Source organism: Neomonachus schauinslandi, chromosome 1 (assembly GCF_002201575.2).
Source record: "Neomonachus schauinslandi chromosome 1, ASM220157v2, whole genome shotgun sequence".
NCBI lineage: Eukaryota > Metazoa > Chordata > Mammalia > Carnivora > Phocidae > Neomonachus > Neomonachus schauinslandi.
In genome coordinates, this window is record NC_058403.1 from 56,797,124 (window position 1) to 56,824,003 (window position 26,880).

The following is a 26,880-nucleotide window of genomic DNA, read 5'->3' on the forward strand; positions in this document are numbered from 1 at the left end:
GGTCCAACTATTTCATTATAAATAGGAAACCTGAGTCCTCGATGGTGGCAGAGGTAGATGTGGCTGTTGCAGGGAGTGGAAGGAGATTTTACTAGGGACTACAAGTTCATATTCATCTTCTGGGGAAGACAAATGCCTTGGGGAGGAAGGCACCCGGAGAAGTGTGTATGAAGTCTCGGTTTCTCCCAAGGACTTCCTGGATGTCTTGGTCTTGGGGGAAACATTCTCATAGCACCCCTCACCGGAGATCCCTGACAGCCTTCTCCCAAGGACGCCATGATTAATGAGGGTGTAGCAGAGATCCTCCGAGGAGCTCTGATCAGCGTCGTCCTGCTGGTCAAAGAAGAACCTTATCAAGAGTGAGCCTCTTGCCATTCCCTTTATATACTCCAGGCTCAACACAGACCCAACCCTGGCCAAAATCTGTCTTCCATGACCATCTCTCCTCCAACCCCTGGCTGTTTTTCCTAATGGATGCCCCCACCCCAACCACTAGCCCAGGCATCCAGACAGCTCATGCTGTCCGGAGTATTCAGCCTACCCAGGCATATCTTCTCTGCCCCATGTTCCAGAGTGACCCCTGACTATCCCAAGTCATATATATAATTCCCAAGTCTCAGACCCTGAGGGCAGCACGTTTTTATATAAGAGAACAATCTGAGGCCACCTTGGCATGACAGCTTATGATATTTAACCACTCATTCTAGAGATTTTTGCATTATTAAAAAGGGAAACCACTCAAAAGAAGCTTCCAGGCAGTGGAATCTCAAGAGATAAAAAGCAAAGCAGCAAAGTACAAGAGGGAGAACCTTGGATCTGGGACTGAGGCTTGGTTTTGAATCATGCGCCTGACTTCTTGTCAGCGTCTGGCTTGGGAAGAATATCACTTAGCCTCTCCATTTTCTCATTTGTACAACAGGGGAAATAATAGTGCCAGTCTTATAGGGTCGCCATAACAGTGACATGAGACACTCCAGGCAAAGCTCTCAGCACACTGCCTGGCATCAACAAAGGGCTCCATATATATTAGCCCCTTTCAGTAAGATGTACAACAGAGGTGGCTGATGCTGCTGCCACCAGGCTCTGTACAGGGCCCTGGGCCGACAAGCACTGGCATCTAAAGTCTTTCTTTCATATCAAGGTTTGAAGGGGTCTTGGAAGCCAACTTCTGCCATCTGGGGCATCTGCATTGCTACTGGCTTCTCAGAAAAGCGTTCAGAGGTGTTTGCATTACCTGCATGGGAGCAGATGACATTCCTTTATCTGGAGAAAGAAAATACAATCAATCTCAGGTCATGGAGAGATTTGAGAGGATGGGGAGTGGGGGGGAGGGGTGGACACTGGGACATAAGCAGTCAGAGAGCCAAACAGTGGTCCATCAGGCTATCCTGACCTGCGACACACCCCTGGGGAATGACAGGACCAGCTAAAGAAACAGCAGAGCTGTTTGGGGCTGAGTGGAGGGAGACATATTCGGCGGGGTTTTGGAAGGGAAATCACAATTTCCTCTCTCCCCCCCACCCCTCCCTCCCTCATACAAAATTCATTGCATACCTACCCTGTACCAGGCACTGTGGAGACAAAGAAAAATCAGAAACAGTTCCTGTCCTCAAGGGGCTCACAGGCTAGCATAGGAAGCAGACAAGGGCCCCTGAGGATCCACGATGAAAAAGAGGACTGTCGTGTCTACTGCAGGTGACAGGGGATGATAGTAGTGGGGGGCTGGTGCTCAGGAAGAGCTTGACGGAAGGAAATTCTTAAATTGAGCATTCCCATTCCTGAATTTGCTAGCAGATACACACAAAAGCTGGCCAGATTTTCAAAAGCCAGTTTATTTAAAAGCAACTGGCTATGGCCACTCAGCAAAGAGGCAAATGGACGCACTCGCTACCCCCTCGCAAGCACACAGGCTGAATAAGCCAACGTGAACTTTCACACGGAAGCCGCAGGATGCCTTCCTACATAGGAGGTGGGTGTGCCCCTGCAGCCCATCTTATTTATTATATTATGGATTTACCTTCCCTCAGGACTGACATCCCAGATTCTCACATCTCCATAAATTCCCATGGCCATCTAGGACATCTCTGATTATCACTGTGAGGAACATCTGTGAGTTTTAGCATTAGAGGTCTTATCTCCGCCTTGTTTTGCTCTGATGGCGATTGGGGTTTCCTGGGCCCCACCATTCCCTGGGGTGACGCTAGGGGTGGGAGGGTCATATTTTTCACGCATACACTTTACGGAGCTAGTTTGCAAGACTCAGAGTGAATGAATTAGGCTCTGCTCTTTAAACCCAGGAAGGCAGAGGCAAAACTCCATCACTTTTCTTCTTTAGAAATACAGTGGCCTGTCCTCAGGCCTATACTTCCTTTCTCTCTTTCTTGCATGTGATGCTATTCACCACCCTCTCCTTCTCGAATTTCTTCTCCTTAGCTGCAGTCCTCTTCTGTCTCCAAAGACCATTGCCTCACCCCCTAAGTGATCTTCCAGCATCCACTCTTGCCAGGCGCTAGTGCAATGTGTTCTCTGCACAGCAACCCAGGCGGTGTCTTTTCATGCAAAGGGCATCATACCAGCCCCTTGTTTAAAGCCCCTCAATAGTTTTGCAGTTCTCAAGACAAAAACTCCAATCCTAAGCTTGCCTACAAGGCCCCGCCCCTCCTCGTTGCTCTCTGTGACCCTCCACCTTTCCAGTTATTGTTCCCAGTTCACCCGTCTGGCCTCCAGACCTCACGGAGGGATACGGAGATCAGTAGCCAGTTCCTGCTTCGATGAGCTCAGTCTCGTGGAGAGAGACACAAGCAACTGGACGAGTGACACAGATCCACACGTAAGTATTACACTGGAAGGATGACACCCAAAGAGCTTGGGAAGCACAGAGAAGGGGCGGTGTGGAAATGTAAGTCTATCCAAAGTAGAAAAGATGAGAAAGCAATGACTTACTCTCCTTTGAGGAATCTGGCTTTGCTTTACAAATGCGTACTTTTTTCCTGAAAAAAGGAAAGGAAGGAAAATTGGTGGTTTCAATATTCAGAAACTCTCAAAGGAAATGACACTGGACTCTAAAACCTTATCTTTAACTCTTTCATTTGTTAAAGTTATACCTCCTTTAGCGTGGAGGAGAACGAAGATAGATAAAAGGAAAAATGAATGATAAGACCAAGTAGAAATCTCCACCTTTGTGTGTGTGTGTGTATGTGTGTGTGTGTATCTCTCTCTCTCTCCTCCCTTCTCCCTTTTCTATGGGTTGAGGTAGAACTTATTTATAAATGGAGAACTATGGTGATGACATCGGTAAATATTTGGGGATTTTTTTTCTAACAAAATAGCAATTTCTTTTATATCATGTGACATAAGGAGCCAAGGTTATTTCCAATTCCAACCCCAAGGCTGATCTCTGATCTCCAAGCAAGCAAGCAAGCAAACGTGGCCCATGTGAGCACCAGGGGTAACTACTCTGTAGAACCGAGTCCCCCAGAGGAACACAGTCTAAATATAATGGAAGCTCATTATCATCTCAGGATACAATGACATGTGTGCCAAGCAGCATGACCATATGTCCCACTTGGCTTAGGGAGTCTGGGTAATGTCCTTATCAGTCACTTAGGGACCCCAAATTATTTGTAGCATGCCTTTCACTCTCAACGCCTTCCCAGGGTGTCAGATGACTTATATGATCACCCTGGCTGTGAGTTTTCTGTGCAAGGACCAGAAACGTGTGCTTCCACACACGGAGTCTAGCACTTACAGTGTGAGGAGTGGTCTTTCTCTCTACTGTAGCCACTTTCAGCCTTGCTTCTGAGGCTTTCTGGTTCGAGGAGCACCATCAAGACTATTGTTCCTGTTTCTCACCAGGCTCTAATTGTCACTTTCCTGACTGACTCTCAGATGACTGAGTCTGGGGAGTCACAGGCTTCCCCTGTGGCCACAGACAGTGGGCAGTTACAGGTGATTTACAGTAAATACCACATTGAAACCACACTCAGGGAAATAACTCTTGAAAACAATTCTCCACTCACCACGGAAGGCAGAAACACCTTTCGGCAACATAGCGGTCCCAGCATCTAAAATAACCATGAGATGATACAAGTCACCATGTTGGTTTCTGCAGCTTGATTAGGGTGACTCCTCTTTGCCAGTTCTGTGAAAAACCCTTTTTTCCTCTCCCAACCCCCAACACAGTATTTATTCTAGACGACTTGGACACATCTATCATGCTAGAATGATTCCTTCCTCCCAGAACATGAACTGCCCCTTTGGAAATATGAAGACGATGCATATCAACTCCTAAACGGGGAAGGAACTTTCTGCTGTTGATAGGCATCATCTCCACATTTCCAAAGGGGCAGTTCATATCCTGGGAGGAAGGAGTCATTCTAGCATGATAGATGTGTCCAAGTCACCTAGAAGAGCTTGCTCATCCCTGATTTCAATGATTTACTTAGCCTCTTATGATGAAGGACACACAAGAGTCATCTCCAGGAAATCACGGTATCAGTGCGTGGACATTTTAGAAATTTCTTTCTGGTACAGGTTAAGCAATATTTATAGTGAATTCTACTGTACTCTGAATTTCTCCTATTTATACTATAATTATAAATGTATACCACATTATAATTGTTGGGTTGAAAAAAACCCCAAAACAACACTGGCTCAAAATGGTGTCACTTGGACTGAGTTCCCGAACTGGTGCTTAAAACATAATTGAATTGCAGTTTCAACCTCCTCCATCAATGTAGTCTTAACCCATCAGCCGGGAATTCTTCAATTTGTGCCATTGAATCTGTCACCTGGCCTTCTCCATCCCCACAAAAAGGTGAGATAATCTGCATGATAAGACACCTTGCTTTTCCCCTCAGGAAGTAGTAGCCTCACCTGGAATTATGTTTTTCTTCTGCTAATTACTTTCTTTTCTCCACCCTCCTTCTATATACAACTCCTTCGAGAGCCTCTCTACCTACTAGGTGGGGTGTTGCTGATTCGTGAATCATTTAATAAAGACAAGTAGATCTTCCCATTTACTTGGTTGAATTTTGTTATTTAACAGTTCATTTGTTTACATCCTACACTAGAGATTCATAAAGTCGGGGACCGTATAGATTTATTTTGTTCATCGCCCGCATAGATCACCAGCATGTGCCAGAGTGGCTGGTAAATCTATTTTCAATAAATATTTGATAAATGAACGAGTAGCCTAGAACAGAGTAACTCTAACTGGCTCAGGTCATCAAATCTGCCTCCTTGACCCAAGGGACAGGTAAATTAACAGGACTTGGGATCTCTTTTAAGGCAGGCAGATCGTTCTGCAGTCAGACATCCAGGCTGACGTCTATCATGCTGGGCATCTTTCTGAACTTGAGTCATAGTCAGCTACCTAGGTAGTTGAATGTGAAAGCCCTGCATGTCCCAGTAACACTATGTTAAAAGGGTCTGTAAAAATACCATCTAGACATATCCCCCCCAAAGTGAGCTTCCCAAGGAGTTCCCTTGCAAAGGGTGCTGGAGGAGACGCTGTGGGCGCCAGCATGGCAGAGTGTTCTGACAGCAACTGGGGATCCCTGTACCCCCAGAGTTTGAGGGCTGAAAGGCATGGCCCCTCTTTGTGCGACTTTCAGCCGTTGTTTCTATCTCCCGTTTCTGTGGCTGAAGAAACGCCAGAAGGAAACCACTGAACCTCACCAGTGCTAAGAAACTGGGTTCCCTGAGAAGATTTGGGTGATGAGAAAAGACAGCCGATTTTGAGTTACTGACGGCACCAGGATCTTTGGAAAACTTGAGCCATGGTTTCTTTGTCGTAAAACGAAGATGCTTACACTGCTTGCCTCATGGAGTTGTAAGGGTCACATAAAGTTAAATATGGGCAAAAGCTATTTTCAAGCTTGTTATTCCCCCCACTCAATTTTTCTGTCATGTATTCTTGCATTTCAGCATGGATGTTTTGGTTTGGGGTAGGTTCTGCAGGAGACCAGATGCATCTCTGGGACGCCACACTCTGTGCCAGCAATTCCAGGTTCCTGTCTCTTACATAAAGCTTCCCTGGCCCCCTAGTCTACCCAGTCTCTCCCTTGTTATAATGCCCATGACCCTTTTGGTCTGGTTCATTATTTGGAGTATATGCTTTAACACATGTCCAGGGATATCCTCCAAATAGATGATCCTTAGCTTGCCCTGAAGACATGTACTGTAAAAATACCATCCAGACATATCCCCAGTGATACAGTACAGATCCCTGTTGGGGGACCTTTGGGTGTCCAGCTCCTAATACAAGCTTTGGCTCAGTGGTTGCTTTTTAATTTAATTGATATTCTTTCAAGAGCTTCTCCTGAAACCATGGGAAAAGGGCAGATAACTCTATAGGCCACAGAACAACTGGCTTTGCTACTCTTTGGAATTCTTGGACCCTGAGACCCTAGTTCCATATTTGAGTGATTCCCTGGCACTCAAAAGGACTGGTCAGAAAGGGTTCGTGAGGAAATCTTGGTCTAACAGCATCAGGGTAATTGCAAGTGTCTGTCTCCACAAACCTTTTAACGATCATGTGGGAGATGTAGTCACCTCAGCAATAGAAACTTAAAGAGTTTAAAATGGAATGGTCAGGATGGAGCTTGAGCACAAAGGTACTTGAGCTAAATGAACAGAGGCAGCAGACTTTACTCTTCATGGGCAAAGGCTGGGAGGAGGTTTGTTGGATTTGTTCTCACCCGGATGTTCTCTGTTCGAAGCTTTGGTTTTTCAGAGTCCAGGGTATTTCTTGAGTGTCCTGCTGCCACCTAAAACCCAACATATCAAGAATGAGCTAAGTTCTTCCTTTCCGGGCTTCCCTCCTCGATTCCCAATTTTTCCAACTTTTGTCATTTCTGCCATTTGTGTGTCACCCTGGCATCACCTCGGCTTCCGCCTGTTCCCCTTAGATCTGTTCACAGCTTCTCTTTAACATACATGGCAACCTTTTATCTGACGCTTCCTCATTACCGTGGCAACAGCCCACCCACCGACATTCTCTGACAAACTCCACACACCACCGGTCCTAAATCATTTGTTCCCATGCGGCCGGGATTGCTCATGATGACCATGAGACTATCAGCATATGGAGAGGCCTATCCGCTTGGCGCAGTCTTCGGGATGGTGCACGGGGATGGAGAAGGGTACTGGCCTGTCTCAGGTAAGTCATCAGCTTTCACAGCACCAAGGCAGAGAACATGGGATAAGAGGAGAAGAAAGGATTAAAGAAAGAAAATAAATCTGTTCCTTGTGCGGGTTGGGTTTCTGTATAACCTTTTTTTTTTCACTTGTGGGGATTTGAGAGTATAGAGAAAAAGAAACTAAAAATTAACTACTACTGGGGCACCTGCGTGGCTCAGTTGGTTGGACGTCTGCCTTTGGCTCAGTCATGATCCTGGGGTCCTGGGATTGAGCCCTGCATCAGGCACTCTGCTGGGCGGGGAGCCTGCTTCTCCTCTCTCCCTCTGCCTGCCACTCTGCCTACTTGTGCTCGCTCTCTCTGTCTCTCTCTCAAATAAATAAATAAAATCTTTAAAAAAAAGATTTTATTTATTTATTTGAGAGAGAGAATGAGAGAGAGAGAGAGCATGAGAGGGGGGAGGGTCAGAGGGAGAAGCAGACTCCCTGCCGAGCAGGGAGCCTGATGCGGGACTCGATCCTGGGACTCCAGGATGATGACCTGAGCCAAAGGCAGTCGCTTAACCAACTGAGCCACCCAGGCGCCCATAAATAAATAAAATCTTAAAAAAAACCTTAAGTACTACTTACTATATGCTTATTACTTTCTCTCATCTTCTCTCTCTCTCCACACACACACACACACACACACACACTCCACTTACTAAATGTATATAACACATACATTTTATATGTTATATTTCATTTAATCTCAGAATAAATCCATGAGATAAATGTTATGATTCTATTTTTTACCAATGAGAAAACTGAGGCCAAAAATGTTAGGTAACTTGTCCGAGGACCACCAATCAGTAAGACTCTGAGCTCCTCTTGTAGAGGACTAGGTGACACACTGCTCAGTGTGTGTGTGTGTGGGGGGGGTGGATCTCCATGGCTTTTGTAACAAATCTGATCTGGAGAACCATGGTGGGGCTGTGCTGACTGGATGATAAACGGGAGGTAGGGGTGAAGTTGAAAATCAGATCCCAGGAAATAAAAGCCTTTGAAAATTATACTAAGGGAAACATTTTAAATCAGCTTGGAAATGAAGATGCTGAACCAACTGATCAACTATTTTGAAAAAAAATATATATATATATGTGTGTGTGGGTGGGTGGGGTGTGTGTGTGTGTGTATGCATATTTGACACCATATAGTGAATATATGGGGCTACATATAAAGCAATAAAACAACAAAAAAATGATACTGTGGATGTGTCTTATCTTAAGATGGGGAAAATTTTAAGCATAAACTGGTAGAAACTTAAGAGCTTTCTAGAGTTAATTCAATTAGGTTTAAGAAACAGTAAACAAAACATAAAAAGTTGGCAGGGCACAAGATATACAGACTAGAAAAAATATTTTTTGTAATATGAGAAAGCGCTGATTTCTTCAAACTGAGAATAGCTTGTACTATCAGTAAAACAAAGTAGACCAAAATCCAAAACAAAAAATAGGCAAAAGACATTACTGGCTCTTCACAGACAAAGAAAGACAAATGACTGGTAAATACAGACATTAAAATAAGGAAGATGTATCTAATGTTGTCAACAGTTATAACTGTGATTTACCATCTTATTTTCTTTATACTTCATGTATTTTTCACTGTTTCTACAACTAACATGTATTAAAGTCCTAATCCTTCACCCTCACACCAAAATTCTAAAAAAAAAAAACCCAAAAAACTACAAATGTCACATCAATCATGACTTTCTCAGTCACATTATATCTGTATTTTGTTTTATTTTTCTTCTCAAGACAGTGATTTCTTCACGTTTCCAATCATTCATCAAACTCTTTTTGAGTGCCTACTATTTGTCAGAAATAATGCTAAGAAACAGGAATTCAAACATGACTAAGAAACAGTCTCTACATTTGAGGAACTCACACATAGATATGAGAATAGGGATTTTTAAGCTGATAACACGGCCGAGCTGCAGATGGCTCAAGGCCTGAGGAACCAGGGAGGAGTTTCAGAAAACACTGGGTTTCAAGGAGGGGCAGGACACATCCCATGGGTTCACCAAGCCTCTTTTTGGCAGGTATCATTTTGAGTCCCGTGTCTTATCTCCCAGTGGTAGGAACTGAGACTCGGGATGCCAAACGTAATCCTTAAAAATCCTCCCCTTTCTTTGTCCCAGCGAGTTCATTCTCCCTAGACCACCTCACTAGGGATTCTCTTTGTTTTGGGTGGTACTAATTTTTACAATGACTGCTTTGATGTTAATGAAGATGATGGTCCCCCAAAATAATATCTTATTATTATTGAACCTTACTGTGTGTAAGGCACTGTGCTAGCATCACACGCACTAGAAACTTCCAAGGTAGGTATTGTATTATTATTTCCTCTTTTTATTTATTTTATTAGGAAACTGAGGTCTAGAAAAAGTAAGCCAAATTCTTGACCGATTTTAAGGACCTCTGCTTACCCATTGCAGGGAATGTGCACCAGGTGAGACCTCACTCTTGCCACTGGGAGCTTGCTATTTATTTTGAACTAAAATAGTAATTAAAAGAGGAGTGGTGTCTTTGAGCTCCTTGCAGGCATTCAGAACTCAGGAGACTGTCCTCCCGCCCCATCCCCTGCCAGCCCGCAGAAAATTGTTCCATTTCTTGAAGTCATGGTTTACTGCATTGACCTCCCTTGATAAAGTCCTTCTGCCTTTTGGGGGTTCTCCACCAGCTGCTTGCTCACTCTGATTCTGGGGAGAAGGCCAGCCCTATAAGGAGTTGAACTTAGTGTCTGACCATCAGTAGGCACTTAATTTTTTTCAGTTCTTTACCCTGTTCCCTCCCCTTGCCCAAAGACCTCTTTTTTTTTCTTGATGGCTCTGTCCCACGTCCCCTGCTTTCCCCTGGGGAGTCTGGACTCACCTGTTTTCCCTCAGCAGAGAGTTCCCCATTCTCTCAGTTCTCCTGGTGACTTCCCCTCAGCCAGCCTGGTGCTCTAAAGGGGGCAGCTCCTGACTTACTGTGTGTTGCTCTGGCCACCAGTGCCAGAGAGCTGAAAGGAGAAGAGTACCTCCCTGAGGCGGAAGGAGGACCCCAGGGGGAGGAGAGTCTGAGGTGCACGCATGCACAACTTCCTAAAATGTCAGAGCCCGTAAATGGGAGCAAATTTCGCCACTCAGAGATATGCCTCTTTGGCATATTATTTTAAGTTGGTTACTTTAAAGAAACTTCAGATACAAAACAGGCTCTGAAAATCAAGTAGAAATTACCTTACTGTAAGAGACTTTTGCATTGACAAGGAAGATCTCCATGTGTAAGGGTATCAGGAAGAGGGAGCTCTAAGTCTCTAGAAACTTTTACTAATGCAGAAGGCAATTAAATCTGCATAACAGCATGACCCTTGTTTACTGTGCCTTTTCCTCCCACAACGGACCCTCCATCCCCAACATCTTTTGTCTTTAACTGAAGGTGGTTTTTAAGGTGATGGCTTCAGCCCTTTGGGGGAATTGCTTAGTTTCCCCGAGTCTCTCCCTTACATACAAGAGACAGACATGTTATTGAGCTTTTGTTTCTCTCCTGTTAATTTGTTTCATGTCAATTTAATTCTTAGGACAGCCAGAATAGAGGAAAATGTTTCCTTCCCAACTCCTGAGGGAACCAGGCTACTAGCCTTAACCAGAAGCCATTGGTCAAGGAGAGCGTTGAGCTTCTGGGGAAGCCCCATCTGCAATTACAGACAGGCCATGGAGTTTTTCACTTCAGATTCCTAAATTTATTAAACCACTTCGTATTCTTGGGAAAGTCAGAGGGGGAATTTTGTTTTAAAGCAAAAAAAGGTTAGGGGCGCCTGGGTGGCTCAGTCGGTTAAGCGGCTGCCTTCGGCTCAGGTCATGATCCCAGGGTCCTGGGATCGAGCCCTGCATCGGGCTGCTTGCTCATCAGAGAGCCTGCTTCTCCCTCTCCTGCTCCCCCTGCTTGTGCTCTCTCTCACTATCACTCTGTCTGTGTCAAATAATTAAAAATAAATAAAATCTTTAAAAACAAAAAACAAAACAAAACAAAACCAAAAAAGGTTAAAACAAGTTAACCCAATGACCAATAGAAATTATTAACAAAGCATATATCTGATAAAAAGATTTTATCCAGAATATATAAAGAACTCTCAAAACTCACTAAGCAAACAAACAGCCAATAACAAAATGGCCAAAATATTTGAACAGACATTTCAACAGAGAAAATATATAGATGGTAAATACGTGAAAAAAATGTCCAATACCATAGTCATTAGGGAAATGTAAATCAAACCACAATGCAATACCTTTATACACATTTGCTAAAAAACAGGTCAATCAAGTGATTTTGAAGACTTAATTGGCTTTATAAGAGACTCAAGACTTGGGCAGCATCCCATCCAGCAAGTAGAGAGATGTACAAAATGGAAGGTTTTTATAGGAGGGTGGGGCAGGAAAGTTATTAGCAAAATAGAAGAAAGAATTGTTCCAGTCAAAGTCACTTTCCTTTAGAGGGACGATGGACAGGGGGTCTTATTAGGTGGATTACCTCCTCTTCCTTTCCGGGATGAAGAGGATCACTGATGTTGATCAGAAAATTCCCGACTCACCAGTTAAGACTTACATTTCTGGAGGAGATTGAAATTGCACTTAGTTAGGTATTAAGCACCCCTTTGGTGACTTAGCCTAAGTAAAGCCATTGTGGGTCTGTGGTTGTCTTATTTACACCTATTAGAATGGCTAACGTTGAAAACAACATAAAAACTGATGACACCAAGTGCTGATGAGGGAATGCAGGGCTTGCTGCATGCATTGCCGATGGGAATGCAAACTGGTTCAGCCTCTTTGAAAACCAGCATGGTAGTTTCTTGTAAAGGTAAGCATAGCCTCATCATACAATTTAGCAATCCCAAGTGAAATAAAACATAAGATCTCTAGGAACCTGCAGGCAATAGCTGCTTTACTCAGAATTGCTCCTCAAACCCTGGAAATAACCCAAATGATTTTCAAGGGGTGACCAGCTAGACAAACTGTCGCATCCCTCCAAGACTGACAGATAATAAAAAGGAGTGGACTACAAATTCATGCAACAACACAGATGAATCTCAAATGCATCACGCAAAGTGAAAGAAGCCAGACTTAAAGCCTACCTTTTATGACATTCAGCCCAAGGCAAAATGGTAGGGACAGAAAATATATCAGCAGTGGCCAGGAGCAGGGGGTGGAGGAGGGATTGACCTTCAAGGGGCAGGAGGGAATTTTTCTGTTCTTTTGTATCTTGTGGTGGTGGCAACATGACTGCATGCGTGTCTCATAATCTAAATAGCTGTCTACCAAAAAGGGTGCATTTTACTATGTAAATTATGTCTCAGTGGATAAAAAAGAGGTTAAAAAAACAAAGAAATGAACTTGGGGACAGGGAACCATGGATTTTTGGTATTATTCTTATATTTGATGGCTGGTTCCAGTTTGATCACTCATTCGTTTCTTTATTTCTTTAACAAGTATATGTTGAACTCCTACTATACGCTGGGCACTGCGGGTTCAACGTGGAGCAAAGCAGATAGAGGCTTGCCCTCATGGGGTTCCTTGAAATGAGATAAGACAAAATGCAAGCTACTTTCTTGCTTGTCCTTGAGTAATGCAGAGGTCACACTTGCCGCAGTGAGGAGCAGCATGGGGCGGGTACTAGGTCTGCAGCCACCCTTGTTAGCTGCTCCCCAGGCTTCAGTCTGTCCATGTGGAGCATTTCCAGGAGGGCTTCACTACCAACCGGCCGAGAGACAACAGTCCCTGCAGAGGAGGAGAAAACATTCTGATGTGAGGAGGAACTAGAGAAAGGAGGGCAAGGCCAGTCTAGGAGCACTGGAGGCTCAAAGCAAAATACACGAGTATTTCTAACATTTTAGTACTCTAAGGGCAAATACAAATTTAAAAGATAAGAAGTTTAATTCTCTCTGCTGAAAATGAGGGTGCGGACTTTCTCTCTGCTCTTTTCTTAAAGCTTTTCCATTAGAGAACTTGTAAGTTCTTTCTATCTTTGAAGGGCAAGTAAATCTTGTAAAGGTTGAATAAGCAACCCAGGAATGTTTCCTTCAGGATCTGGGAGGTTTCTCTTTGAAATGTAATCATCAAGGAAGATCGTGCCCAACGTCCCTGTCCCCCCACCCCTGGGGAATAGCTGCAGAAATTCAGCTGGCCTGGGGACTCCAAATTGCAAGCTACTTCCATGGAAAAAAGAGGAAATGTTCTCTTTTAAGGACAGTTAGCAAATATGTTACCAAATGAATTTAGGATAAGTTGTGTGTGGCAAGTGGTGCAATCAAATCCTCTTATTTGAGGACTAGTCACTGTTTATCTTGAAAGAATGCATGCAATGGATTGTATCTGCTTGGTTATATAAAAGGACACAATTCCGTGGTCTTTACAATCTCCGTAGTGAATCACTTGTGGCTTGCTGCGCATTCTGGTTCAATGCTTATTAAATAATAAAACTTTTTTTTCTTCTACTTTTATGGAAAGATTTTTCTGGGATGGCAGGAGATTTTTTCATTATATTTCTCCAACAGTACCACCATCCAATGTTTTCATTAATCCCTAGGGTAATTAACTCTAGGAAAGATGTTAGGGTGGCAGATTTTCTTACCTGGGGAATATCTAAAATTCAGGAAACCCTTTCCTCAGCAAATTAAGTGAAGCAGTGAGGTAAGAAAGAAAATTCTTAACAAAAAAAATTAGGGGGGGTCCACTGAATACAGGTCTAAGAAATCTAGGGCTGCACTAATCTGTTTCTCCCATTCTTCTCTGTCAAAACCACTTTCTTTCCCAGGCTGACCAACTGCAATACATTTTAGGGAATGTCTTCGAAGTTATCTAAAGCATTCTTTTCTGTGTGTAAGAAATCTGGGGTAACAGCCAATGGTCTGCCATTCTGTGTATGAAGAAAGTGGTGTGTGTGTGTGAGAGAGAGAGAGAGACAGAGGAAGAGAGAGAGAGAGAAAATGAAGTAGTCTTGACACATTGTTATAACTAACCTTCCTCTTCCCCATTACCTTCAGGAAAAAAACGAAAAAAAATTTCAATTCAATCTAAAAGTCCCTCTCCTCAATGGCGTCTGTACCTTTCACCCGACCTAGAGGTCAGCAGAAGGGAACCATAATTTTTCAGTATTATGGAGAAAACAAAATGGCCAAGGACATTTAGCCAGTGAGTAGGACTATTGCTGACTCGTCATCAGTATGAATTAAGATATCCCAGACTCTGGGTGGAACAGTTTGAGCAAACAGCCCGGACACTATCCCATGGGTGGCTTAATTAGTTCCAGTGTTGAGCAAAGCCGAAGGGTCAGTGCCTCAGGGGTGAGGGTTGGAAATCAATATGCCATTGCTGGGGATCACTCCTTAACCTTCAAGCTGCACTTCTACTCAGGCCACTAGATGGAGAAGCTGAGCTGATTAGAAGTGTTAGCTACCCATCATGAAAATTTCCTGTGATTGTGTGATGTAGCAGGGAAGAGCAGGACATGGATAGAAAATACACACATTTATTGCTGTGAAAATGACTCTGGACTAAATAATCTACCTCCACTTCACAAATGGAAGTATAGCAGCACTCATCCCCACAAAAAGAAGCCAAAATAACAAATTTTTGAATCAGACCCGCCTTTTTACCCTCCTCAGTGCTGACCCCAGTGCCTAATACATGAGAAACTATAGGAATTGAAGTGGAAATAGAAGCCTGGATCTTTGTAAACAGATGATGGTGAAATCAGTGGAAGTTTGAGTTGAAATCTTCAAATTTACTTTCCTATCCTTTGGCATTATTGCAGACACTTGATGACAAATGCAAACACTGTTTTCCTGTATCTCAAGATCATAGGCTAATATCAAAATAACTATTTGTTGAGAACTTCCTATAATCCATGCACTGTTTAAATGTTTTAGATATAATTTCTCATTTGTTCATGCAAGAATTCTTTTTTTTTTTAAGATTTTATTTATTTGTCAGAGAGAGAGAGAGAGAGAGAGAGAGATACAGGCAGGCAGAGGGAGAAGCAGACTCCCCGCTGAGCAGGGAGCCCGATGTGGGGTTCAATCCCAGGACTCTGGGATCATTACCTGGGCCAAAGGCAGACGCTTGACCGGCTGAGACACCCAGGCATCCCTCATGCAAGAATTCTATGGGATAAAGACTATTTTCTCTATTTTAGAGATGAGGACACCCAGCCTCATACAAGCCAAGTGACTTGCTCAAGGACACCCCTTAATAAGAAAGAGAGCTAGAATCTGAGTTCAAAAGAAGTGTGGACACTTTCTGTCTATTCATTGCCCTATTCAGTAAGTACGTGTGGAAAGATGAACTTAGCTTTGAACTCTGGTCTGTAACACTCCAATATGTCTGGAAAGACTGAAACATACTTTCATGTTTGGAGTGTGTTATGCTTCCCAATTCTTATGTGGCTTTTCAAACACCTGGCTGGCTTCAGCTGCTAAGGCAGGTTAGAGAGCTTTCAGATAAGAGTGATTCTTCGAGCTTCTTCGGTCTCAAAGAACTGGATGGGATAAATCTGGCTCTAGCTTACTCCTTTGTAGACTCTTGTGGCTAGCGAAGGGAGCTGGGAGAGATATTTATGTGAAAGGAAAATCCTTATGGATCATTTTATGGTAGGAAAAGAACTGGTTTATTTAAGAGTTCTTGTAGAGTCAGGAATCTAATAGCTTAGCTAAGTTTTCCCTATTCTGCTTCCTTCCCAAAGGACTTACGGAGAGGGTAAAGACTTCATGGAGTGATATTATTGAGTGGTATTCCTGAGGGTAATTTTCCAACTGTTTACTTTGTGGTGCAGAGAGTTAGTTATGTGTTTGAAACTCTGGCTATTCATTGCTGATATTCCTCACTAATGTGTACTTGGTTTGAAACAGGAGGTAATAGCAGAGTTTCAGTACCTCCCTAACTGAACTTTGGGCCTGGGATTTTGCTTTCTGGTGGAGGGATATTCACATATAGCTCTGCTGACTTTCCAGGAATCATAACAACACAGAGGGTTATTTTTAATGGTAAGAGGACTATTTGGCAACAAAATGGGGATTTGCTCAGCTCACTGAGAGGGCTCTTACAAATCTAATGGCAGGTGGAGAGTATAGCACTTCCCTGTCACTGTTTGAGCCACAAATGACCCTTGGGAAGAATATTCCTTCATTTGCAATGTTTCTGGTTTCTCATTAGTGAGATTAACATAGAACATACATGATTAAGAATCTGGGGGGAAAATTACAAACTGGGCTTAAGCACCATAAAAGTTAAAAGCTAAATTAAAAAGAAATCCAAGAATTAAAGGATCAAGGAAAGCCTTTTATCTACAAATTTTAAAAGCAGACATTCTCGGCTTTGTAAGCAAATAAAGGGGTTTCCGCTGTAGAGTCAAGTGTAAGTGAGCTCTAAGCGTCCTCCTCAGGTCAAAGTCAGCGCATTACATTATTTCAGATGAGGGAAGAGTCCTGGGCAACAATCACCCGGATCCTGCTGATGGGTGGGTATATACCATGCCTGGCGCTGGACTTACTTCATATCTCAGTACCTTGTTCAGGGTTCTTTCCCCATGTGAAAATGATTACACTCCAGAACACAAACCTGGCCAAAAATTGACCATGACTAATATTTGTGCAGTGTATCCTCTTCTCCGGTGCTTTAGATTTCCAAAACGAAGTCTGGGGAATTTACTTCACAAATTATACTGAATGTGCTTAAAGGTTTTGAAAACCGATGTCATTACGTCTAGCTGTGATTTCGAGTAATTTACCTGAATTCCCTAAATCCCATTATTTCCTCTGTAAAATGAGGCAGTGATAGTACCCACTTCCTAAAGTTCCTGTGACGATTGCCTGAGCTACTAAGGGCAAAACACTCGGAAGAGCGTCTGGTGCCTACTGAGCTCGCCGTCAGTGACAAGCTACTGGTGGAGAACTTCTTCCCCACCTGGTGTCTTGTTCGGGATTGAGGGCTTTACTCTCCATTACCCCAACACTCGTGGCTTGTCACCAACTCATTCATTCTGCCGAGGTAGAGTGGCTTATTGATGAATTTGGAAGCAGAATCTGGGCATTCTTTGTCACCCCTTTCTTCCTGATTTCTTTTAAGACTGAATTTGACTTTACAAATCTTGCATTGTTTATTGTTCTCAGCTATGCAGTAAACTTAATGATAAATGCCTACAATGGTCAATACATCCAATTCTGGGGGTCAGAAGGCAACCAAGTTCTTTATGTCAGTTCAGTTACTACTAAAGGCGTGTGCATGAGTGGGTGTGTGTGGGGGTGTGTGGGTGGTTTAGTCTCTAACTGCCTCAAACCTTTGTTTTAATTTTCATTGGCACTCAGGAGGAAAAGGGTACTCGTTAATGGGGTTCCCTCAAACACTAAAACAGCTGCTAGTCAATTATCATTAGAATAAAAACTGGTTGAGTTCAGTTTTGGAGAGAGGTGATGGTAGTTTGATTTGACTTTCCCAACATAAACAAACCAAATTGTTTTCTCCGCAAGGACCTTTTGTGAATGGAGTCTCTATACCTGGCTTCTGAAAATGTGCCTACCACTACTTGTAGAAGACAAAATTTAATATTCAGATTTCCAACCTCCAGGTGGAAGCATGGTCCTGAAGACATATATTTAAATTTTTATTAATTTTTCAGATATTTATTTAGGACTTACCATACTGGAGAGACATATGGTATAATAGCTAATCACGGGCTTGTTTCCAAATCTCTGTTCTGCCTATTACTAGTTGTGAGATATTTGGCAAATTATTCACAGTCTTTTAGTTTACACATTTGTAAATTGGAAATAATAATAACTGCCTTATATGCTTGTGAAGATTAAGTCAGTCTGTAAGTGCATAGTGTTTGTTAGACACTATGGAAAGCGTGCATACGGAAAGCATGCAATAACTCTTAACTGGTTAAGACTGTTTTTTAAAAAAGATTTATCTATTTATTTGAGAGAGAAAGAGAGAAAGAGAGAGAGCAGGGGGAGGGGCAGAGGGAGAGAGAGAGTAGAAAAATCTTAAGCAGACTCCCTGCTGAGCATGGAGCCCAATGCAGGGCTTGATCCCATAACCATGAGATCATGACCTGAGCCGAAATCAAGAGTTGGATGCTTAACCGACTGAGCCACCCAGGTGCCCCTGGTTAAGACTATTTTAAAAAATGATGTGCCCCAGTTGGTTGAGCATCTGACTTTTCATTTTGGCTCAGGTCATAATCTCAGGGTTGTGAGATCAAGCCCCATGTTGGGCTCCATGCTGAGTGTGGAGCCTGCTTGGGATTCTCTCTCTCTCTCTCCCTGCCCGCCCCCAGCTCTCTCTCTCTCTCTCTTTCACTCTCTGTCTCTCTCTCAAAAAAAAAAAAAAAGATGTGCCAGGCATTGGGCTCATTGTTGTAATGAGATGATGAACAAAATGGACGGACACTGGAAGTTTCATTTAGGACTGAGTTACATTGTTTAAGTGTAAATCAGTTTCCATTCTTTACTATTTTATTCACTGAGTGGTTCCAAGATGGGTGAAGTGCAATGAATGACAAAAATCAATACTTGGTTTAAGATCAACATTTGAACTACATTTTAATAGCATTTTATTTTTCATAAAGTGAATCAAATCATTTGTGTTCTAAGAGCACTATGCAAACTATCCTAGGTGGCCCAAGCTTATTTTCTGGCTCTAAAATGAAAACTTCCTCTACGATTTTTCTGAGATGTTTTAGATATTTACCATAAAAGAGATTTTAAATCAAGAAAATGTTCCAAAAAATATATTTTAGATGGAATGGTTGCAAGGTCCAGACATCTTTCCTTGTGGCACCAAGATCATCCATACAGGATCCAGCTTGATGTCGCTTCCTTTTGATGCAGGGAAATGTGCTTCAAAAACAGGAGGCGACTCTTGACAGCAGTGCCCATATGTGCGTCAGTCTTCAAAACAGTGTTGTCAACCATTCCTAATAGAAAAGTAGGGAGGGGGAAAGAAAAACAAATGCAAAAGAGCTTTAGACTTGTAACCCTGAACAGGATGTACTAGACGGTCAGTTTTCATTCCCACAAGAAATACCTCCTGGTCATTATTGCTGAGGCAGAGGAAGGGCGCCGAGTGGGTGAGTGTGAGTCAGTCATCTTTCCCAAAGTGGTGGTGGCATGATTTAAACCACGGGTCCGAGTCTGAGAAGCCCCTGGGACCCGCTGAACGGGACAGGGATAGTTTATGGCCTATTAGGAGGAGCACGTTCCACTGTGGGAAACCCAGATGGAATCTCAGCTCTGGCTGCTACCACTCCTTTTCACCACACGGGGATGGCTGAGTGTAAAGGGGGGCAGAAAGGAACAGACAAGTTCCAGACTATTTATATTTGAATAATGCTTAGGAGTTTTACAATCATGTTTTTCATTACAAGAGCAATAAAACCACGGAAAATAAGAGGTAAACACACCTGTCCCTACTCTCACCTTTCTAACACCTGGTTGAATCATTTGGGTTTATCTTTTCTGGCCTCTTTTTTTTTTTAAGCTTTTATTTATTTATTTGAGAGAGAGAATGAGAGAGAGAGAGCACATGAGGGGGGGAGGGTCAGAGGGAGAAGCAGACCCCCTGCTGAGCAAAGAACCTGATATGGGACTTGATCCTGGGACTCCAGGATCATGACCTGAGCCGAAGGCTGTCGCTTAACCAACTGAGCCACCCAGGCGCCCTTTTTTTGTTGTTTTTTAAGATTTTATTTATTTATTTGAGAGAGAGGGAGAGAGCACAAGCAGGGAGAGAGGCAGAGGGAGGAGAAGCAGGCTCCCCACTGAGCAGGGAGCCCAACGCGGGGCTCGATCCCAGGACCCTGAGATCATGACCTGAGCCGAAGGCAGACGCTTAACTGACTGAGCCGCCCAGGCGCCCCTGACCTCTTCTCGTGTTAAGAAAGTTGTATGTATAGGTTTGCCTTCCTTTTTATATTTTACATCGGACTATATGCCCAATCTTTTTAAAGGTTGTATGATATTTCCTCTAAGGGATGGTCAGTAGTGAAATTATATACTTTCTTACTATTGGACACTGGGACTCTTTTTAATGTTTTGCCATTAGAAATAGTGGTGCACAGGACAGTTTGTACATATGTCTACTTTACTACTTTGGATTACTCTTTTTGGATCGATTCCCAGAAGCAAATTCATGGAGTCAAAGTATATGAGCATTTTTATGACTTTTGTTTCAAATTCCATTTAATCATCTACCAGCAAAATATAAGAAAACAAGTATCACTCTATTTTCATATATTTCAAAGAAAATAGATGTTACCATGGAATAAAAAATGTTAATTTTAAAAAGTCAATGTTAATACTTCATTGTTGTTTAACTTGGCACTTCTTATCTTCCTCCCCTATTCTGGTTATCGTCTTTTTCCTGAATTGGCTGTTCTTAAATTTGCCTATTGGAGTCATAGTGTTTTCCTTATCATTTTGTATACATTTTTTCTCCCGTGAAGATTTTGATTGTATTACAAGTAATTCTTAAAAATAATTTTTCATAGCTCATTGTTACCCTTTGAATCTATTTTTAAATATGGTCTTCGTCATAGGAAGTAGCATGCAAGAGTTAACATTTTTTAAATGGAGACACAAAGATTTATTGGAAGGTCATTTTTTAACCCAGTGATATGCTTTATGTAACACAGAGTCATATAAAGCACACACACACACACACACACACACACACACTTCCCCATTGATGCTACATTTTGAGCAACCAAAGGCCACACTGGTCTACTCATTTTTCCCTAAAAGTCTTGGTCTCTTGTGTCCCTATTCCAAACGTCCTCTTCCTTCTCCACAAAGAGTTTATGTTGACCTGCAGTTGTTTCTGTTTTGAATTCCTTGAGCTTCATTTGGCACTATCCACAGTGTATCTCGAACGGCTATTCAACTGCCTTCTGATTGGTTTTGCCTCCTTACCTAGAACAGAAACTCTTGAAAATTGAAGTCATTGTTTATTACCTGTTTATATCTTTGTTACTTGTTTATATCTTCCGTAGTACATGGCAGCCTGAAAAATGACCGTGCTGCATGTGAGATTAAGTAGCAGAATAGAGAGGGAAACCATGAGTCTATTTCAGAAATCTAGGTAAAGGAATCTTATTTTAGAGTTAATTTTCCAAATTAGAATTTAGAAATAGTATCATTAGAGGAATCAGCAGGCTAGTGGAGAGTGATCATATCACAAATAATGACTAGCAGAAAGGGGTATAATTCATACTGTCACACCAAAGGGCACATGAACTTCTGGCTTCAGCCTGTATCTCCAGGGACAGGTGTGATCCAGATCGTGCTGAGGAAAACTGAGGCAGCTTACCAGATTTTCACTGAGTCTTATTTAGGCGACCGTATAGATGTCCATTTTTTCCTTGATACTATCAAGTAACCCTGTAGGCTGTTGAATCTAGAAATTGAGATAGGAGATAGGAGTCAAATTCTGAGACTGTTAATAAAGATTAGATTTATAAAGCAGGGCAGGTGTCAAACCTGGTCTATGGAGCAAGGAACTGAGGACTAGGACTTCTAGCAATGGCAGCACTGTGTACTCCCATCCTGGGAACCAAAACACTTTGTAAAGAGCTGCTGGGTGCTGCAATGGGCCTTTATACTATGTGAAGGTAAAGCCACAGTTCTGGGGTGGTGGCGGGAGGAGGGGTTGGGGGAGCATGAAGGGAGCTGGCCCAGAAACATAGCCAGGATCTAACATCAAGGAGAAAAAGCATTTACTAAATAACACAATTTGACAATTGTCTTTATAAGACTCAGTAGCTGATGTTTCTACCATTTAATGAAATGTCTCCCGCTTCCACAGTACTTTCTCTATATTAACGACCTCATGCAATCAGGTTTTTTTAAATTATGGAAAAGCAGCACTTCAGGGAATATGTACAGGGAGAGCATTAGCTTCCCTGCCTCCTCATTCTTCAAAATACGCTATTAAGCTGACTGCTACAAGCTTGGCAGCCCGTCCAGGCTAAGGGGGAAGATAGGCTACCCAGTGGCCCCTAGAAGCCATCTAATATTTTATCTTAAGTTTTCTCCTCATCTTCTTCATTTTTTAAATTGTAATTTCCCTTTGTTACTTCCTAGTCTTCAGCAGCAACTGTGTTTGGGATAATTAGAGGAGGTACCTATATCCATATTTTTTACAAAATTAGTATCTGGGGAGCACGAGAAGTTTGGAGAAGTAGTTTACAATGTGAAGAAGGGGTTAGAAGAGAATAATGGAAATTATGTGTACAGATGGTTTGTTATGTGCCAAACACTAAGCAGTGTACTTTTCATTTCTTTAATCTGCATGGCAGCACTATACGAGGTCCATATGGTTACTGTCTCAGTTTTGTAGATGTAGAAAATTATGCTTAAATAGGTTACGAAATCTGTCCAAGCTCACATGGCTAAGAAGTGATGGAACCAGGAAGCAAACCAGGAGTCCCATGCCAGAGCCCATACTCTCAGCCCCTATGTCATTGAGTCAGTAGTTCTAGGCAACAAGGAACAACCAGGGAAGGTTGAGGAAAAACATCCCCAGAAAGTCTCCAAAATGTTTAGGGAGGGGGTGAATTTCTTGCCTTTATGCTGGATGGGAAGTGGGTATTAAAGAAAAGTGTTGGCCTCGGGAAGACTGGACAGACATGAGAGAAACACCTTCAACTTCCCCCACCAGAACCTGTAATTACCTTTCTTGCAACATACGCTTGTTGAGAGATTCAGGGGAGAAGGAACGTGTGTTCTCAGAGTTTTATATCTAGTGCTGATAGAGCAAATGGACTTGATGTAAAACATATTTTTAACAACAAAGGACACAATTTTCGGGCTTGTGTATTTGTAGCAGACATCACTCAGATTGTGGGTATTATAATCAGCACCTCCTGGAGTAATACGACCAGCTCGGCACAAACTAGATTTAAAAATAAATTCTCCACCTCATCTGGAACTCCCCAGGATTCAGTCTACAAGCAAGCTGGTGTAGATGTAGTGAGGTACTTCCATCCTATTTCTCTGTGCCCTACTTTCATTTCCAGGGCCCTGTAGTGTTTCATACTGTTGCCAAGTTGGCCCAGGGTTTTGAAGATCCCAAGATCCCTAAGTGATGTATCCAAGTTCATAGGGGACTATGAAATTAACCAATATTTATGAGATTTTCTGGATAACTTAGGTTAACCTGGAGCAGAGTAGATGAGTACATTCATTATTGAGCTCCTGCTTTGTGACAGGCATTGTGAATAACTGAGCGAACTGCCTCCAGGTTGGAAGATCCCAGATGCGTAGTTGAGGTAGCAGTGAAGGCTTCAGACCAGTCCAAATTTCTGCCCAGGGCAGAGAAGTGGGAGGGCTCATGTACATGACAACCCTAGCCAGCCACCCCAGTAGTGCGTGGTGGCTCATGTGATTAAAAATAAATATCCTGGTATCTTCTGAACTTTGTTTTTCTTTGTCATTTATCAATATTTACCTAAAAATATAAATGCAATTTCCACTATACCCTGGACTAAGAGACAGTGTTCATATCAATATCTACAAAATGATTAGCAGGTAAACTCCTTCAGATTAAGAGAAACACATTGATAATTTCCGTACATTCCAGACTCTCTTTTCTCCAAAATAAAACTTTTAAAAAGACTGCTTTAAATTTACCTCAATATTTGTGTCAAATTGAAGGTCTTCTTTATAGAGTCTGCTTGCAGCTGGTTCAAGAAAGACTGTGTTAGTTCAAGCATTGGAACAAAGCTCTGTTTCTATTAGTTCAACTGTCACATTAGGCCAGGTTCAAATCATTCACACTCAGGGCCTATGATCTGAAATTGGTGGTAATTTCAATTGGTGGGAAGTAGGGTCACATTTAAAAAAAGGGTTTAAAAGTCTTTTATTATAAAGATTACGTAACAAATGTGCAGGAAGTTTGGAAAGAGAGAAAAAATAATCTATTGTCCCATCATCTCGAATACATTTATGTTAAGGCGTGTTGAGAATGAAAGCCAGGCCTGTGGGTAATTGGAACAGTCAGATAGTACAACAGTATTTCCATTATTACGGCTACATAAAATATGTTAATTTGGGGGAAGAGCTAAAAATTGTCTCATTGGGACACCTGGGTTGCTCAGTCAATTGAACCTCCAAATCTTTGTTTCGGCTCAGGTCATGATCTCAGGGTTGTAAGATCGAGCCCCGAGTTGGGCTTTGCCCTCAGTGGGGAGTCTGTTTGAGATTCTCTCTCTTTCCCTCTCCCCCTACCCCTCTGCCTATCCCAGCCCCTGTGCTCTCTCTAAAATAAATAAATAAAATCTCAAAAAATAAAAATTCCCTCATTAACAATTTTTCCATGGTATTTTGATAATTATGTATGTTTATTCTTATAGATGAAATGTAGAATAATTCCTACTTACAACATGGATATTCTCAATCTGGATTCCCCATCAGATATCAAATATGGCAATTAAAATGCTTTTCCAATACTCTAGGTAGAATGCATTCAATAGTTTCCAAATATATATATGGCTATTTTATAAATATATAAAATTTTATAAATGGAAATTTAGGTCTCAATTACTCAAAGAACTCTAACTCACATGATACTGGAAGAGATGCGTTATGCGAAGGTACATACTTTCTAGTGTTCCATCTGAAGTTTTTCACATCAACCAAAGGTTGAACAATCATTACCTTTGTAAAATCTTCAGTGCCTTGTACCTGAAGTTTGACAGAATGTAAGTTAATTTCTGAGTACATATCATACAATAAATGTTTCTCTGGTAAGCTACTATCTCAGGACCTCTCTAAATATCATGTAAATATCTAAATTTACATGAAAAGTAAACATGTCTCTATTAGATAGATATCTTAAAATACCTGAATACGTTGGTTTTTTGAAAGTCAACATTCCATATACTTTCATTGATTTTTAAATGTTTTGCTCATTTCTCTTACAAATGAGAAAAACGATTAAGAGTTCATCATTAATGATCCTTTAAAATATCACCCAGAGAGATTATCTATGTGGCAAAAGGAAGTTTAAAAAACAGTAGACTTCAAGAAATCCTTCAACATGTGGTTGTTTTCGATATGCTTTGAATCACATTGGTACCCAAATCTACAGTAAGCAGGGCTTTCTGCCTGTGAGAGTAGACAGAGTTGGGTAGGTTTTAAGTTGCCTTGAGAATCTCTTGCTTGGGCGTCTAACTTCCCAATCAGCACCCACAGTAGAGCTCTGTTATTATGTATTCAAGGATAGAGGTAGGGAGCACCATAGTTAAGTGTAATGTCTTACTTCCTGTCAGTGGCATCTGTTCAGAAAATTTTTCTTATGACCCTTTCTCATCTTGGGATTCCTCTTATCCCCACCTCATGTTTTTCTCCTGTCCCAAATCTACCTCTTAAGTACTTCTGTCATAGCTGTACATGTTTCATTAACATATGTATGTTTCTTTTCACTTGGTTGAGACATCTTTTGAGGGTAATCGTAAATCTCATTTGTCTTGATCACTTTAGCGTCTAGCACGGTTTCTGCCATATATTCATTGCTTTAAAAATATATGCCTAATTTAATTGACTCTAGGTCCCTCTTTCAATTTACTTTTTGTAGCTATATTTTGTATGTCCCGATTCCTCCTGACATGTGCCTCTCTTCCTCTACCCCAACACACACACACATGCACACACACAGAGTCTGCCTTCTTTCTTTCTTTATATGCACAGCTTCTCATTTTGATTGCCAGGAAAACTCAACAGCCTAAACATGGGAAGTCTTTCATCTTACATTCACTTTCAGAGTAGCTGAGCAAATTCCCCTGATACTCAGTTCAGCATCGGTCTGGCAGAACTTTTCTAGAGTACTGTTGATACAGTCCAGGGAGAGTGGTCCTTCTGCAATGTGTAAATGAACTTACATGCCCTCTGTTGCTATTTATAATTGCACCAAAATCTAACTAAGGCCAAAATGTACAGCTCGGTCTGCTTCATTGACATTGAACAGGAATATCTTGGTATTTGGACTACTTAGAGCCAAAGCAATCAGTGACTTGGATGTATGTGGTGTGTGTGCTTATGGAGTGGTAGGGGAAACGCAGAGGATGGGAAGGTGGAAAAGTGACAATTTTTCTAATGTTCATACATTGTCTGGGTATATGGCATATTGACTGGAAGGCATGAATCAACATTTCTATACCTGATAGCACGTTATAGGAATTAAAGAAGGTGCCTTATAAACTTTTCGTAACTGACAATCTTCTATAGCTCCATGGATGAGGATGACATAGATCACAGTTTCATCATAGATATCAGTTTTGGTGTTCTTTGGTATATCTTTTACACAAACATTACAGAGTTTTAACTGCATCTTGTAGTTCCAATCCTATAAGGAAAACAATTTCATAGTCTACTGTTTATAAAGTTTAATATCAATCCCTAAATAGTTAATTGATAACAGTACTTTAATACAATTCCATTCAGAGAGAAGGATGAGTTTATATATAAACACCTCTTACCTCATAAGATAAATGTTCCCTCATTTTTTTGGCAGTAATAGAAAGTCCAAGTTTTAGCCACATTTTATACTCAATGTGAGGACAACATTGTTTAAAAGCTTCATACAAGTGATTTTTAGGAATAAAACATGTCTGAAAAATGGAGGATATAAATTTAATATTTCATTCTGCACACCTATAGTTTAAGGATAAA

General features: G+C 41.8%; 2 protein-coding genes across 2 annotated transcripts in view; both read right to left on the reverse strand.

Moving 5' to 3' along the window:
- Positions 1-15: 15 nt before the first annotated feature.
- GCSAM (germinal center associated signaling and motility) lies at positions 16-10,158 on the reverse strand. The gene is made up of 6 exons (XM_021692680.1): positions 10,053-10,158; positions 6,702-6,770; positions 4,020-4,064; positions 2,944-2,990; positions 1,235-1,263; positions 16-333 (listed from the first exon to the last, which is right to left on the reverse strand). The coding sequence occupies exons 1-6, from the start codon at positions 10,079-10,081 to the stop codon at positions 16-18; spliced, it is 537 nt and encodes a 178-aa protein (XP_021548355.1). The 5' UTR covers positions 10,082-10,158.
- Positions 10,159-24,750: 14,592 nt separating this feature from the next.
- The window catches only part of SLC9C1 (solute carrier family 9 member C1), a 67,277-nt gene continuing 65,147 nt past the window's right edge, over positions 24,751-26,880 (reverse strand). The window contains exons 23-25 of the mRNA XM_021692679.1: positions 26,688-26,819; positions 26,369-26,554; positions 24,751-24,894 (exon numbers count right to left, since the gene is read on the reverse strand). Of these exons, the coding sequence (XP_021548354.1) occupies positions 24,751-24,894; positions 26,369-26,554; positions 26,688-26,819 (462 nt within the window). The remainder of the gene's footprint in view (positions 24,895-26,368; positions 26,555-26,687; positions 26,820-26,880) is intronic.

What these genes read in the sequence shown, in the direction of transcription:
- GCSAM (XM_021692680.1), bottom strand. Translation starts at nt 10,081, where the DNA reads ATGGGGAACTCTCTGCTGAGGGAAAACAG. An exon ending in GCCAGATTCCTCAAAGGAGA is followed by an intron (nt 1,264 to 2,943) that starts GTAAGTCATTGC and finishes TTCTTTCTCCAG; the next exon opens with ATAAAGGAATGTCATCTGCT. An exon ending in TGTCATCTGCTCCCATGCAG is followed by an intron (nt 334 to 1,234) that starts GTAATGCAAACA and finishes TTCTTTGACCAG; the next exon opens with CAGGACGACGCTGATCAGAG.